The 17,075-nt window shown below is 38.7% G+C and overlaps 1 protein-coding gene across 2 annotated transcripts; it reads right to left on the bottom strand.

Annotated features, from left to right (window-relative positions):
- On the bottom strand, nt 1-8,050 carry ZNF770 (zinc finger protein 770). 2 transcript variants are annotated; one of them, XM_067296666.1, is made up of 2 exons: nt 8,016-8,050; nt 1-4,102 (listed from the first exon to the last, which is right to left on the bottom strand). In XM_067296666.1, the coding sequence occupies exon 2, from the start codon at nt 3,957-3,959 to the stop codon at nt 1,824-1,826; it is 2,136 nt and encodes a 711-aa protein (XP_067152767.1). In that variant the 5' UTR covers nt 3,960-4,102; nt 8,016-8,050; the 3' UTR covers nt 1-1,823. The 2 variants fall into 2 exon arrangements, 1 of the variants encoding a protein (XP_067152767.1); XR_010884175.1 differs by lacking the exon at nt 8,016-8,050 and adding an exon at nt 5,585-6,120 and having other exon boundaries at nt 4,085-4,102.
- Nucleotides 8,051-17,075: the final 9,025 nt, after the last annotated feature.

Below are 17,075 nucleotides of genomic sequence, written 5' to 3'. Positions count from 1 at the left end.
ACAAAATCTATTCGTTCTAACATGCAAAGTGTTAGTTTTTTTGACAACTAGTCTTCAACTTTTCTGCATATTGAATGCTATGCAGTTTCAAAACTATTTTGCACATAAAGTGTACAATAAAAGTACAATATAAATAAAATAGTTTATTACTAGTATTTTAAAAGAGCTCTACAATACACCTTCAAAACATTTTATACAGTATTCTGTCTTTCAATATGAAACAATTCACATAGGGAGAAAAAAATCTCAGTGTATAAGCTATAGTCAATCTTAAGACACTGAATTAGCCTGTCATACAAAGATCATAGTAACTACAGACCTTTTCCAAGTATTTTTCCTGGTTTTAATCTCTGAAAATGGGAAAAAAATCACATGTAGGAAAATAAAATAAAAAAATCCCTTCACCTGTCACTTCATTTATACCGAATACTATAGAGCTTATGCTACAACAAGACCTAGATAAATCACTTCAAAAATTAAAAAGTCAAAAACAGTTTATTTAAATAAATATGGATCTGTTTAAATAGTGAAAAGAATGCCATGTATCTTACAGTTATGTTAATTTAGACATAGAATTAAAAACTTTGTGTTTCAACAATTCAGAAGTTGCACAACAGTGGAAACATACTAAAAGGTAGCTTTTTCACAGGAAAAAAAAACAAACTTCTTACTCAAAATGAATAAAGTTCCACTAAACTTATAGTTTTTGCCAGCCCCATAGGCACACTAGGCAAAGCTCTCTACTTACCAGAAAGTAAGTATACCTACAGATTCTCTTAATACAAACTGGAACTAATTTGAACTAAATGTCATTTTCAGTTTCTTGTATCTAACATAACAAGAATATGACTTCCTGACAAAACTGTATGTCATAGTTATTATCACATCTTAGAAAATGTTTCTGTAACTGGTGCAATATGTACGCTAGAAGGAAAGCAGACTGGTACTCAGTGAACAGACAGTAAGTGTGTGCAATAATATTAACGTTAATTTCTTGTCCTCTTGCAGCAAAATACTTCAGTATTCTGTGAACTGGCCAAAAAGCTAGAGAAGGCAAGAACTATATTAAGAAGCAGAAATAATGAAGTGGTGAAAGGGCTGAATTGATCATAAACCTTAGTACTTCGGTACTCATACTGTATCATAAATAAGGAAAATTACCTAATTGCTTATCCATAGATTTCCAAGCACATTACAGAGCAGCAAACATTCTTCTCTATTAACAATTCTATATTGCCACATAAACAATTTTTCTCATTAGACTTTTTCTGCTTCCTCAAATTTTTTTTTGAATCTTCTCTGTCTAAAAATAACCATCAGTTTTTAAAAAAGCATGAACTAACAAAGCAAGTGTTCTTTGTTTGCAAAATATAGAAGGCAGAAGAAAGTAAAAGGACCATTTTTCTGTATGCCAGGAATTACTTTTTTATCTTTACTTTTTGTTAAGTATCATTGGACAGCATACTGCCATAAAATACTAGATGGGAAGAGGTATAACTTTTAAAATACCTGATTCAGGCAGCACTGCAGATTGCTGCAACACTAATAATGCAGTAACAATGTGCATTTATAAATTCAATTCCATGTTTTTTTGTTTTTACTGTATTCTCAAACACATCACAAATTACATCAAGTGGACAGTTTTGAAGATAGTAAATGAATTTTTCATCAGGTCATCTCTGTAACATAAGAGATAATCCCTTTCAGTCAATTAGTCAGTCAACAGAAGCCTTTTACTAATTATGTAACCAAAATTTTTCATATATAACTTAATGGGACACTATCCATTTCTGATGAAAAAAATTTCTCTGGGGGGTGCTATCCTATTCAGTTGAACTGATTTTTAAGCTCTTTTTAAAGTGAGTAAGGTGATGCCTTTTCAAATGTGGGGCCTGTCTAAAGTTTTTACCACAAACCGAACACTCAAACGGCTTCTGTCCAGCATGCATTAGATAATGTCTTTCAAGCTTAGAAGGTGATTTAAAAGTTTTAAAGCAAACACTGCATTGATATAATTTCTTAATAACTTTACTTTTTTCTGTACCTTCGGAAAAATCGTAACGATGACCATAACAGCTTTGCTCTGTTTCCAATGATTTACTACACAAATACGGCTGTGTGTTTCTACTGCTGGTATCAAGAACAAAGTCCCCAGACTCAATTTCAACTTTGATTTCAGCTGCTTGGTTTGACTGAATCAGCTCAAAACCTTGAAAGCCAGATGCCTGTGAAGGTCTTTGAGAATAACTGACAGGCTGAGAAGACTTAAATTCAATGTGATCTCCCTGACGACTGAAAAGTTTGTTCAGATTTTCAAATTTCACCTGGCAAACGGGGCTTTTACAGGGTATCTTTTCAGTATGGGTGAGCTGATGTCGTTTTAAGTGAGCTGACTGTCTAAACGTCTTCCCACAAACATTACAGCCAAAGGGCTTCTGTCCCGTGTGTATAAGATAATGTCTTTGAAGTTTGGATGAAGAAGGAAAGATTTTTTCACATCTGTCACATTTACACACTTTGTGTCTGTTATGTATATTTTTAGTAGGATTTGAAAAAGCACAGTGAAGTATTTCTGGATTATCAAAGAAACCATCATGTGATGAACCATAAAAAGCGTCATCTTGATTATGCGCTGAATCATTGATGTTTAACATTCTTTCACCAGTAAGCATACCTTTTAAATTAATTCCTAATTCGTGAGGTTGTAGGTGCTCTTCCCAAGGTAACAGCAAAGGGAACGCTCTTCTTTTCTTATTACTGATCGCCTTGTGCATGACAAGTTTGCTATGGCAATCCTTGAAAGGTTTAGTAGAAGCATTGTGATCAGAATGCTCATCTCTAGCTGCAATCAGGTCGTGACTTTTCAAGTGACTTGATTTAATTCTTTTTCTGTCAGGCAGAGAAGAATTTGACGCCTTTTCTCCAGCATGCTTCAGCTTCATCAAAATTTTATTTTCCATGCTGACTTTGCGGCTGCATGCTGTTGGACCATTATTTGAACTTTTGTCATCTCTCAGATAAAAACATTTGTGCAAATTTAGAACCTGTTCCGTTTCAAAACACTGCTCACACACCGGGCACTGATAGGGTACAATATAAATAGAGTGAGCATCACGCAGGTCTTTCTCTTGGGACTTGTAAGTATCAGCATCCTCAAAACTATCCCTCTTTCCTTCCAATGAGTTTTGTGGTCTGGAACATTTAGGACTCTTTGCTTTGTATATAATATTGGGGTAAGTCTTATTTCTGGCATGGAGCTGTTTGTGCTTCATGAGTTTGCTCTGTATTTTAAACCCCTTCTGACAAAAACAACACTGAAAAGGCCTTTCTTCTGTGTGGGTGAGCTGATGGATTTTTAAGTGTGTTGACTGTCTGAAAGATTTACCACATGAAGAACACCTAAATGGTTTCTGGCCAGTGTGAATAAGAAAGTGTCTTTGTAGCTTAGATCTTGATGGAAATGTCTTGTTACATGATTCACAAGCATGAGTTTTCTTTCTCCTTCTGGTACTATGTAGATGATCTGCCTTTGGGCACTGATGCAGCATCCACCTCTCTTCAGTAGTAAAAGACTTCCGGCACACAGAACATTGAAATATGCCACAAACGACCTTATCTTGCTTTGAATCCACAGATTTTTCTGCTTGCTTGATATCATTCTGGTAATTTTCATTATGAAGCTGCTGATGTTTAAAGAAAGTGATCAAGTTTTTGAAGTTTCTGTGACAAACAATACACTTAAAAGGCAGGTTGTGGGTCAACTGATGCCTGTCCAGATGGACTAGCTGTCTGAATGTTTTATGGCATACATGACATTCAAATGGCTTTTGACCAGTATGTATCAGATAATGCCTAGCTAATTTTGATGGAGTTTCAAACTGTTTATAGCAAATGTCACAAATATATGGTCTTTTCCTGGGTATCCTGTTAGCTGTTACACACTGCTGAACTTTTAACATTTTTTTAAGAACAATTACACCTTGCCTGTTGTTAATTTCTTCAGATAAGTATTTCAAGTCAAATCATCAAATCCACGCTAAGATGGAAGCCCACAGAAGCAGCAGACTTTCTTAGAAGAGATACTCTTAAATCCCACAGGTCCCTAAAATAAGAAAGAGAGTATTATTTTAGCCTACGTTAATAAATAATTGCCTAAGTTTGTCTCGCTTTCTAAGAGACCAAAAACATCTGAACTAGAATATGTTTAATTTAACTTAAAGTACTTCTTACTAACAGTGTAATCACTCATTATGTTACATGATATGGCAAACCTGGACTATTTTCCAGAAGGAATATCTGTATTGTGGATATTTTTAAAATCCTGCATGTTACTTCCAAATCATATAAACTTCAGCTACATTCTGATATTTACATTATTTACAAATAAAGCATATTCTTTAAAAATACACTTATTGTAATGTACTTCTCCCCTGCAAAAGTAATCCTAATTATGAAGATGAGAGAAAGAAAACAGAAATAGAGATTCTTAGATGCCAGAAATAAAAGTGCTGTGTTTGTGAGAAGTGAAAGTTAACAATAGACCGAAACTAAACACAAGGCGTTACTATTCACATTTGTGTATCTTATCAACTATATGCAGAAGAAACAGTAGTGTAATCATTTTTGCTTTTCTCTCAAAATGGCAAATACCAGAACCAGTCAGAGTAACAGACAGTAACCATTAACTATCACCAGAATGAAGTTGGCCACCATCTTTAAAGTAAGATGCACATGATATGTACACTGTATCACAACCGAGCTAGAATATCTGAGTTGTGGTACTCACCGATGTGTATACTCTTAAGTCATCACAAATATCAAATAATAAAATCAAATAAAAAAATGGGGTTATTTTAAATCATCATAATGAATGCAATATCACTATTGCAAAATCATGAAACAGTTGGTTTTACGTTTCCTTGCATTTTCAACAGTCAGAACACACTTAGGCAAGCTACTGTGTCTCAGCTAAGGCATAATGACTTGCAAACAAGAAAAAAAATAATTCTTGATGCCTCAATTACTTCCAGTTTTATTCAAATACCCACAGGAACAGCTAAAAAGGACTTCAAGCAACCATTTAGTCCAAGCTCTCCACTGTGAGGCCAACTCGATAATTATAATTTATTAATTATGATTTGATACCCCAAGTTGTGTATTCATTCTACATACCAGCGTAATAATAATAATAATAATAATAATAACGTCATTTATCCAGTGTCTCTAAAAGCCCTGCCTCTTCCCAAAGAGTTAATGTCCCTAATTAATAAAAATTCAGAAGGAAATATCTGAAAAGGAAAACTCCAATCTAAGTCATTCCAAAGATTAAAAGTCTACTACAACTTAATGCAAATTATGTTGAAATTCAACAACATAACATTGACACAATACAAAAGACTGAGAATATCTGGTGAATCAAGCTTCTTAAACTTAATGGAAAGAAATCTAATAAACTGGTAGAATCTTTCCATCTCTAATAGATATGATCTTATATAATTGTTGGCCTTATTAAATAATGTTTGGATGGATACTTTAGATGCAGTTGTCACTACACTGAGGAATTCTCTAATCTACCAGAATTTACCAGTGCAGTGGAGCAGCCGAGGAAGTCCACTTTCTCTCTCCTGTTCTCTTTTCCGACACAATTTTACCAGGCACTCAGTTTCAGCCTTCTTCTGAAGATGCACAGCTTCCCACAACAACACTCTTAGGAGATCCCCTTTTCCTCCCAGCTGCTGTCACATGATGTGAAGGCAGGGAGTTGAGAATATGTAACACCAAATGCTTTCTAGTCTGTCCTAGAGTAAAGTTAGAGACAGGGAGTCTGAGGAAAAGAGCCTATTTCTCTGCTATGTTGGAACTTCTTTTACAGCTATGGTTCAAGGCAGCCTCCACTAGGAGGGAATGAAAGCCTCCTGAGAAAGAAGTACTGTAAAATTTCATGAATTCCAGTAAAGGTACTGTCATACAGATCTAATTTACACATCAGGAAGGTGCTCAAGCATTATAGTGACATACAAGGAGAAAAGTCCAAACTGAGAGACAGCTCTGACATATTATAAAAGGGATAGAACTACACAGGCTGGTCCTCATTAGAGTCAGAAAAATGTACTTTCCTATGTGATAAGGATTTAGTTTGTGGACTAGGTCCAATTTAATATTAAATTGATACTACTTTTCATCTTGGCTGCAAGGTCATGCAGAAAAATAGGATTGAGAAGTAATGTAGGCCACTGAAGGTCCACAGGGGACCCTCCTAAAACTAGTATTGTTTAATGATTAAATAAAGATTATGTTTATTAATTTTACGGATGACAGCAAGTTGAAACAAGCCAAAAAGCATGATGGAAGAAAATTCTGAATTCTAATCCTGTCTTTACTGATCAGATAAAGCTTAAAAAAAAAAAAAAGCAAGACTTTCCATTTAGTCAGGGATAATCAACTGGAAGGGGAACAACTTATCAAGTAATAGTTGTACAGAAAAAGACCTGGAGACTATAGGGAACAGAAGCTTAATATGTCAACAATGTTTGTCATTTTTCACAATAGCATGCCATCAAACCAGGATGTACGAACAGAAATACAGCTCGAATGGCACATAAATCTTCCATACCACTCAGTACTGCTCAGGACTCAGCTGGAGTACTCTCTCCAGTTTTGAATACTACCCTTCAAATTGGCTCAAGTGTGTGAACTAATTGGAAAGAGACCAGAAAAGGGGATCAAGAACGATCAGAGCTTAAATACACAATGTACAGGAAAAGATTAAAGTAGCTAGAATGTTTAAGCTAAAGAAGAGGAGACTTGATAAAAATAAATACATAAAAGCCAGCTCCAAAGGAAAAGAAAGAAAGCTGTTCCCCATGTCATTTATAGTTATGGCAAGAAATGGGTTGGAATTATTGCACAGAGGATTCAAGTACATTATTATCTTTACAGTTACAAAGGTTTTCTTAATAAGCATACAAATAAGTTGTGTAGGAAGACTGTTCAGCCTCCAGTACCGGAGATCTTCAAAAAAGGCTGGACAAACATCTCTCAAATTCCCACACATGTACTGTTCACCCTGCTTTGATCCATGGGAATAAATACACGATGAACATTCAGGCTTGTTTTTCTATGACTCATTAATGTACTAAAACAAACCATTTAAGAATTGAAAATACAGTGTTTCCAAATTTGCCAGTGAAGGATTGTTCCAAGTTGTTTGTAGTATATCCTCAAACCCTTGAAATAAACTAACGTTTATAGCTTTTCAGACACAAACACAAGAAAATTAATTATAATAATGTGTTAAGAAACACAATGTACCTCTTGTAACAGCAGCTACAAAGCAGACAAGTGAAAACCTAGCTGCTGATTTATGAAAGACATAGCCTGCAACCTTGATAAGAATCCGAGCACCGAGACAAACTTGGTGCAGCCTGGGTTTCTTCACCAGCCTTCCCTGCCGAAAGCACAGGGGGAACAGAGCTTACCAGAAATGTAATCTCCAGCTATATGTACAGGGAAATCGACAACGAGTATCACTGCCCCTCAAGGCTACCACACCTCCTGCGCCCCTATTGCCCATGCATCTTTCAAAACATGTTATGGAGCAAAAACAAAATAAGAAATACAGACTAGGAAGGGAAAGAAGGGCTGGTTTAAGTACAACAAACCTAAGCGCTGTTTCAACAGCTCGAGACGCCTGGGACAGGCACTTCCCACCCCAAATGGATAAACCCGGGACGCCTTCCCCCAAAGCAGGCGCGGCGAAGGAGAGCTAAAAACTTGAGAACAATTCGCGAAGCGGCTCCTGCAGGAAGCAGACGGCGACCGGGCGGACAACCGAGGGCAGCTGCCCACAGCGGAGAGCGGCGGCTCCGCCGAGGCCGCCCGGCGCGACGCGGCGCCCCGCGGCCCAGGGCGAGCTCTGCCCGGGCGCAGCCCGCACCGGCGCCGAGACACGGCCGCCGCCGCCGCCGCCGCGGGGGGGAGGGAGCCCGGCGGGCCGCGGCGGGGACGGGGACAACCTGGAGAAGCAGCTGCCGCGCCACCGCCTTCCTCATCCCTCCCGACGTTGCTGCTGCCTAAACTCTTCCCCCCGGATGGCAGCGAGACGCCGGGACTCAGGGAAACCCGGGCCGGAGCTTTCCGTTCCCCCGCGCAATCCTGCCCCGCGGCTCGCAGGGGCCGGGCCGGGCCCGCTGCGGCGCGGCGCGGCGCGGAGCGGGTCGGATCGGCCTGGCTCGGCTCGGCGCGGCGCGGCGCGGCTCGGCTCGGCCCGGGTCCCCGCGTCCCCTGCTGCGCTGCTGCGCCGCAGCCCCCGCGGGGGGAGGCCCTGGCCCGGGGGCTTTGCTCGAGCCGGCGGAGCGAGCTCCTTGCCCCGGGCGCGGAGGACTTTGCCGGTTCCGATTTTATTTCTGCCCGGGCAGAGGTTTCCCCTTTCCCTCGGTTGGGCGTCGGCCAGCGGCTGACACCTTATTCCCCGCAACTGGTGCGTGCTTTATTCTTTAGTATCTTAAAAGCAAATGGACTTTTCCCCGTGTTTGTGGGGTTTTCTACTAAAACATATTGAAGGAATTAAACTGCTCCGTAATAAATAGGCCAAAAATCCAAACCTCATGGCCTAGAAGGCTGGGAAGAGCTTTTTTTTTTTTTTTTTTTTTTTTAAGTCTAACAAATATCTTAGATAACTCTGCACACAAAAGCAATAGTTTTGCAGAGTCTTGCTTCCCTCCTCTCGTAGAGATGGATTAAACAAAAGCAGGAGTTCATAAACCAAAGACCGTCGCTGGAGCAGCTGTGGGGATGTTGTGCTGGCACATGGGGAAGTGCAATACGCCTGCACCCTTGCTGGCTGCGCCTGGTGTGCGGTAGCCTCGAATGGGCCATGCTGTCTGGGTCCAGTACTCTGTGACCAGGCGCTTTTAGATATTCCACATGTGGAGGGTGTAATGTTTAATGTCGGACAACATCTTCAGGTAAGTAAGTCCAAGACTGTTAATTTCATACAAGAGAAAAGAACATGCTGATGGTATAGAAAAGAATAAGAGATATGTCAGGAAAATCTGTTAATAAAATACAAGAATACAGATGAGGCTGCTCCTGTACTCAGACTACTGATTATAAGGCTGACTAACACTGTTTTGTGATATTCCCACTTATCTGAATCTGTCTGCTTTCTCCAACCAACCTGGTTAGCTTGTAGCCTCTTTTGGGCAGAGACTTTCAAATTACAGGCATAGATTTACCTTCAAAGAAGTCTTAGGGGTCCATAGTTCTGCCTCTGCTGTTCCCACTCATCCGGCTCAAGTGCTTTGATTATATGTCCCAGTTGTGCTGCAGGACTGCACAAAGCCTTCTTCACAGAAGAGGAAATGGCCATCTTCATTCAGTGTCTAGCAAAATGGGGTCCTGAGCAACGACAGAGTCTTAAAAGAGGACTGTAAAAGAATGTAAAAGAGTATGTTATAGATTATATAAGGACAATTATAAAAGGACACCCAGAATTGTGCTGAAATACTGGGACAAAATTCTACACAGTGAACATTTATCTTTGGTGTTTTCTGCTGTGGTACATCATGGAGCAGGATTTAAGAAATGATTGGATATTTATCTAGAAAACATCAATATCCAGAAAAGATTAAAAATATAAATGAGTTTGAGAGGTGATATGAACACTTATGTTTCAGGGCAAAAAAATCTCTCTCAGCCTAATGGCATTAGGAGGAAATTTTCCTTATGGACAGATCATTCCATGTATATAATCTTCAGTTTCTCCTTTTTCCAAAGCCGGTAGTACTAGTCAATGCTGGAGATAAGATCTGGTAGAGACAGACCTTTGGTCTTGTCCAGTACGGCAGTCCTTCTAAATAAATCCTAATAATATTTACCTTTCTCTAGTTTAACAATAAGAGGACTTCCTCCTCCTCCAGTCAGGTAAGGTTGTAGTCAAAATAGACGAGTTCCAGAGCGGCTTACTGATGGCCTTGCATGAGGTGATTTTGGCAAGTTCAGTTCTTGTTGCAGTCTCTGCCATCAAAGATAAAGTGTTGCTGATCTACAAGTAGATCTGAGTGGAACTGGATGCAGTGGAATTATTTGGCTTCCATTATGTTTCTTGGACATGTCAGAGACCTGGAATGTCCATTTACTGCAAAGATCTTCATAGGCAAAGTCTCCTAAACCAACATTATTTCCATAGTCAAAACCACATAGCTAGGAAAAACTGATAACCACAGAATTATAGCCTACAATGCCAATAATATGCTAATAATACTCAGCTTTCTTTGGCAGTATAGCCTATGGCTTCATAACTCAGTGCCTGGAAGAAATTAGCAACAGTTCAGTAATACAAAATAAAAGAGTGAGGGCATTGCGAGTTGTTGTGGAGGAACTTGTGAAAACATTTGAAGTACTGGGCACATAAGATGGAGCTGAACCTGGCATGGCTTGCATTCACATAGGGGCATGACTCCTGGCACTCGCCATTGTCTAAACTGCACTCCTGTTTCTGGCCCAATGGTCTTTTCCTAGCCCCAGAGCAGGGTCTGTATACAAAACAGTATATATGCGTAAATGTATATGAATGAAAATGATATGATTGTGATCCTGGGGTATAATGGAGGATGCACCAACATGACAAAGGTACCATGGATGTTTCTTTGTACATTACTTGAATACTGTTGTCACCGAAATTGGGAGTAAAACTGTTCCCCCCCTTTGAGACTTCTTCTTGTCTGAGGCCTTTGGTAACACTATGATGCTAGTCACCAGAGTTTTGACTCTGCCATCTGTGTGTATGGCTCAATATGTACTCTGTTAGTCAAATCTAAAGCTCTTTATCAGGATTTTCACATAAAGACAAGCTCTATTTTTTTTTAAAGAAATCTGTCCTAACCCAGAAATTATGGAGGCCCAGTAGAAGGTGTATTTTATGCTTTCAGTGGAGAAAGGCCCTTTCCTTAATCAAATAATTGACTAGACTCCTTTTGTGAGTGAATTTGCAATGCTGAAGAGAAAATTGAGACTTTTATTAAATTTTATTAAACCTTTTACAGGTTTGTTTCCTTAATATAAATTCATTTTCCTAAGAGCTTTGTTTATTTTTCTTTCACACAGACTTGAAATAACAACAGAAGAATTATCTAAGTGTACAGTATTTACCTGCTAGCAAAAGCAGAGTGCCAGCTCACTCATACCTTTCCTTCAGCTAACCTTTCTCTGAAATTCCCCATGTGTGGGAGAACTGAGGCTAAGATCTGACTCCTGTCAGGAAAGAAGGGAAGAAGGCTGAATGGAGCAGTCAACAAATCAGTGGAGGTCTGGACCCTTTGGTAGGATAAGGAGAAATACCCTAGAAATTGTCCTAGACAGCTGCTGCATTGGCACACAACAGCTAATATGTCTCCTCTGGACTTCTCCCATGTCCAGCAGAAAACACAGCTGCAGTTAATTTGTATTACTTTTCTCCCCTGTGTGCTCAGCCCTCTCTGCAAGTCTGACTGGGAATTTGAGAGGCGATCAAGTATGCTGGGGAAGCTCCCAGCAGCAGCACTGTTCAGAAACCATTTGGCTTCGACTGTTGAAGTCAAGGCTGCAAGAGAGCTGAGAACCAGGTGGCAGTGAGGAGCTCAATTAGCTTATGAGGTGAAATTTCAGCATTCTTTTCCAATGCATGGTGCTATCCAAATCCCTGCTAGTCACAAAACAAGAGATCCGCACAAGTTTTGTCTTGTGTCAATAACACTCTAACATGGAGAAAAGATTTTGACCCAGCTTTCATTGCTGGGATATTTTGTTTGGTTTTGACCCTTTAAATTACCTTTAGATTGTTAACAGACTACTCTCAGCAGTTGCCATAAGGTGTTTAGGTACCTAGTTGTTCCTTAGACTGCTCTAAACACTTCACCGTTGTCTCTGTGTGTCATAGGCCCCATCCTGCACTTCTTGCTCATGAGGCAGAATGCCTCATTACTTGCAATGAAGTAGAGAGGGAGCCAGGATCAGAGTCATAATTTATGCCTCTTGTTTTTCAAGAATGAATTAACCTAGGAATCAGTCATCTTTCACTGACACGCAGCTTACATAGTGCAAACCATTACAGTATGTTGCCAGTGATTAAACAATCAAAAAAAAAGGGGGGGGGGAATTTGATAATCATAAAGTAATTCTGTCTCTGGATAGAAGATACACCCAATCACCCTCTTACCTTTCCCTTACTGTTGCCAAATACTCTATAGATATCCTGTTGTTATAAAAAAAGCCACTAATTTGTTTACTAATGGCTTCTGTATATATCAATGAAAGAAAAATCGGAAGCTTTTACAGGCCTAAGCATAAGATAATTTTGCTCACCCTAACTGGGGAACTGTTCTTGACACGTATTTTGATATCTAGAAACCAATATACCAACCAACGTTAGAGAGCAATTACTGCTTCTTAGTTTAACGATGTTAGAAAAATCAGATGCCAGTCTCTCATGAATGTGCTTCTAAATAGTATCTGACCTAGCTGGCAGCATGTAGGTCAAATTTTAACACTACAGGACACAATTTATTTGCAGTTAAATTTAAATAATCAATGAAACAGCTTAAATAGTGTTGATTGTTACTGTATTAGCATAAAATCATTTATTATGTTTTTGAAAGGTAGTTAAAATGGGGAACTAGAAGTAAGGAGAGTTTGTAGTTGAAAGCTTGAAAACACTGCATGGCCACAGGCAAGTCATTTAGTCTTCTAGATGACAATTTCCCACCTATAAAACATACAGAATACTTGCCACATGTATCTCATAAGGCTATTCAGAAAATTAATTATTCATTTAATGCAGACTGCAGATCACCTGAATACTATTTTCTTTTTCCTTTTAAAGTGCCTCCTTCATCCTAAAGTATATCCAGCCTCAACAGTCTGATCTAAATACTTCATGAAATCTCTGGTCTGGTCTGAAGCAAGAATGCAAGCAGCTGAGTTCAGCTTGTGCCCAATAACAAATTAATGTAGCAGATCCACAGCTGGTGTAGATTGTTGTAGCTCTCTTGATTTTAATGAAGCTGTAACAATTTATACCAGCTGAGGATCTATTTGTATAGTTCTGGGAGTTAGCATAGAGTGTAATCCAGAGATACCATGTTTAGTCTTGTGGTGCACTTATTACAAAACAGATTAATTCCTTCAATATGTTTTAGCAGAAAACCCTGCAAACAGAGAATCAGTTATTTGCTTTTATGATGCTAAAGAATGAAAGAATAAAATATGAATGGTTTGTTGGAAATAATGTTGCAACATTGTAGCAACAATGCAAGACCTCCTAGGAGTGGAAAGTGGTTTTATTTTAAAGCAAAACTGATTTCAGTCATTCACATTCATACCCTTATACCCACATATTTGTTTTGGATATGCCTTTTTGTATGCTGACCATGATTATTCTCACCATCCTGTCCCGCTTTAGCAAGTCACTGGGATTTACTTATTGTCCTTGGCGTCCTTGCCTGGATGTCCTGATATCCTGATAAGCAGCAGGTAGGTACATGTTAGGATCTTGATGACCAGCTAATCCAGGTTGTATGAACACATGCCATTCTTGTAACCCTTCTCTTGCCTTTTTTTTCCTTCTTGTCCTTCCACACCCAGATATTGCTATTCATTCTCCATACATGCAAATCTAAACATTTCCATAATAATCTTCTACATACTGAGAATACACATGCAGAAATACAGGTAGCTATCTAATAAAACAAGGGCATACTGAAATAACATGTGCATGATCATTATCTGACTTGGCACTTGAGAGGTTAAACAGATCTCAGAACAGATCTCATGATAGCCACAGACTGTCGTATCTAAGATTCTTTAATTTATTCATTTTTCGAAAGAAAACAAAAGCAGAAAAAAAGTGAAAGAATCGGTAAACTTCCCTCAAAAAAAGGGCACAATAGTATAATTTTATTATCTAGAGCTGTTTTGAGATCTTGAAATGTTGAACTTTCTTTTGTGTAATAAAGCTTGATTTTCAACTTGCTAGAACAACATAAGCTATGTAACTCTTTTACCTTACTATTCTAAATGCATATTACTCCACTTCTCAAAGAAAGCACCCTGTTTGGAAGAAGTGTTAGTGTCTCAGATTTAATCTCAATAAAAAAGGAATGATTGCTCTTTTTGTGAGTGTCCAGTATAGTATATTTGTATGTAGAACCAGGCCTTGTTCAAATAATTTTCGATTCTCTTTAATTTTTAGGAATTACAAGATTTTGCCCTAAAATACTGTAAAGATGTCTCTGCAAACTGACAGTTGGCAGCTCAGTTATATGAATTGCTGAGGCAGTCTGTGAGTTAACTGGAACACATTATCATTAATGTTGTGTCTGCCTTTGTAAGGTGTTCCATACTTTGAAACACGTGCTGTATATGCAATGTGTTACAGTGATTTCCCTGGTGTTATTTTTATTGAATTTTAGACTAAATAGGGACATAACGCAGTATATAACTTGCTAATGTGTCAATTAATGCCACCTCAGGGCTGAAGTAAATTGCACAGACTTTTAAAACTGTGAATATGCATTTCATGCTAGTATTAGCATTCTCCCTTTTTCTCTTGTCCTATTTTCTGTCTTTTTTTTTTTTTTTTTTCCAAATAGTCCATCTTAGAGCCCTCTGGTGCATAACAATGAATTGCCTTGGGGGGAAATAGTTGTTTAATGAATCTCAGAAATATGTATTCTACACATGCAAGCATCATATTTTATTGGATTAAACGCTATATGTGGCAAAAGCTCCATAAACCCTCTTCATATGCTCAAAACAAAAAGCAACTTTTAATGACATTTTCAAGAAAAGTAAACTTTATTCAACCAGAGTTGTAAACAGCTAGAGCATTATATCAAAAAAGTGAGACTGTAAAAGTATATGATGAAATTTTATAAGCAACACATTTGGTTCTGTGAAATGTAAACATAATTACATTTCAATACCTTTAAAATATAGTTGTGGCTTACTACAATCACTCTATTAGCTTTTTGGCTTTGTCTAGCAATATATTTGCCTTTGTCTAGCAGTCTATTTCAAGATAAACTTCATATCTGCTATATTATATTTAAAACCAATACACAAAATGATTTATTTGCTTTGGATGTTCATTTGTTGGGTAAAAAAAACACAAATTGCTGGCTCACAGTCCTTAATCTCTAGAATCCCTTAAGAGTCCCTGCTCTGAAATTAGTTGCAGGCTCTATCAATTATATCTGTTTAAATGGACAAATTTAATTACTACAGAAGAGCAATTGATTTTTAAATTACCACTGATTGCACAGTGGGTATCTCAGTGGGAAGACAGGTACATGCAGGCTCTCAAATGTAATCAATGTATTAATTAATCTACAGATTGATGTACTCCATAGAAATTTCCCCTTCTTTTCACCTCCTTCCTGTAGATTCATTAGTTTTATTTTAGAAGGAATCTTTGGTGACCTCGAAGTGAAGAATTCAAATGCAATACTAAGTTGCACATCCTGTGTGTGATACGTATGCTTTTTTTCTGACTTCACACATTCTGTGCCATCTGCTAGCCTAAGAAAATAAATGATAAAGCATTCCTTACATCATCGAAATGTTAAACTATGCAATATCATGCCAAGGCATATGCATCCATGAGTGGAGGTGAAAATGACTGTAAGTAAAGCTGAAAAGAATTGCTTTCACTGAACTGTAAACAGTATAATGAACATAAACAAAAATAGAGTTGGAGAAAAACAAGAATGTCATCAGTGCTATGTCCAGTTCTGGGCTCCCTAGTACAAGAGAGACATGGACATATTGGAGTGCAGTGAGGGCCCAAAAAGATGATTAAGGGATTGGAGCATACAAGAAGAGGTTGAGTGAGATAGGACTGTTTAGATTCAGGAGGAGAAGGCTCAGGGGGGATCTTATCGATGTGTATAAATACCTGATGGGGGGCAGGGAGCAATAAAGAAGACAGATCCAAACTCTTCTCAGTGGTGCCCTGTGAAAGGACAAAAAACCACGGGCACAATTGAGATACAAAAAATTCTGTTTAAGCATAAGAAAAGACTTATTTCTTGTAAGGGTGGTTGAACACTGGGACAGGTTGCCCAGAGAGGTTGTAGTCTCTTCATCTTTGCAGGTTTTCAGGAGCCAGCTGGACACAGCCCTGAGCAACCTGCTCTAGTTTTCCCTGCTCTGAGCGGGGACTTGGCCAGGTCCCTTCCAGCCTCACCCATTCTGTGATTCTATTGATATTGTTAACATGTTTAAGGTATACGTAAGGGACTTCTTATTGTAATATTTCATTTTAAAACTGTTTTCTGGTCATGAAGTGTGCAGGTTCTTATCTTCAGAGGTACTTGATTTCTAAGCTCTATGCCCTCAAGGAAATATAAGCATCTAGCGACCTACCGACTAATTTTGCAGTTTCTGAGTTAGGCACTAAAACCATATTTTAGTTTCTTACACCTACGATTTTACTGGGAACTTTGACCTAAGTCTGCAAAGAACTTGAATGTTGCAGTATTGACAAGAACTAAATTTTATGTTTTTTTCAGGGCAGAGCATTTTCTTTGTCATTTAGTTTTCTGGAATGGTTTGAAGAGCACTGAAACTAGTACAAAGGAGAAGAAAATCCACAGTTTGGTACATAGAGGCTTGCAAGACCAAAGGAGCTGGCAATTAAACTGACTTATGGTGCTGTGGGACCACAGCTTGAGTTAAAGAAAAACAAATGAGCTGGGAACAGAATAGTCAAAAATACTGATGGACAGTCCAGTTTCCACGCCACTCTCTAGGGAAGAAATGTCAATAATAATGTTTGGAACCAGTTATTCCTGGATGTGGTAGACAATACCGAATGATCACTGAATCAAGGAGGAGGCAGCAGGGCACCAAGTAAGGTCGCAACCCTGGACTTCAGGAGAGCAAACTTTGGCCTCTTCAGGGACCTACTTGGAGGAATCCCATGGGTGAGGGCCCTAGAAGGTAGGAGTGTTCAAGAGAGCTGGTTAATATTCAAACATCACTTCCTCCAGGCTCAAGAGCGGTGCATCCCTATGAGTAGGAAGTCAAGCAAAGGAGGC

This window comes from Apteryx mantelli, chromosome 4 (assembly GCF_036417845.1).
Source record: "Apteryx mantelli isolate bAptMan1 chromosome 4, bAptMan1.hap1, whole genome shotgun sequence".
In the NCBI taxonomy this organism is placed as follows: Eukaryota; Metazoa; Chordata; class Aves; order Apterygiformes; family Apterygidae; genus Apteryx; species Apteryx mantelli.
This window is presented reverse-complemented; position numbering and strand designations above follow the sequence as displayed.

What these genes read in the sequence shown, in the direction of transcription:
- ZNF770 (XM_067296666.1), bottom strand. Translation starts at nt 3,959, where the DNA reads ATGTTAAAAGTTCAGCAGTGTGTAACAGCTAACAGGATACCCAGGAAA.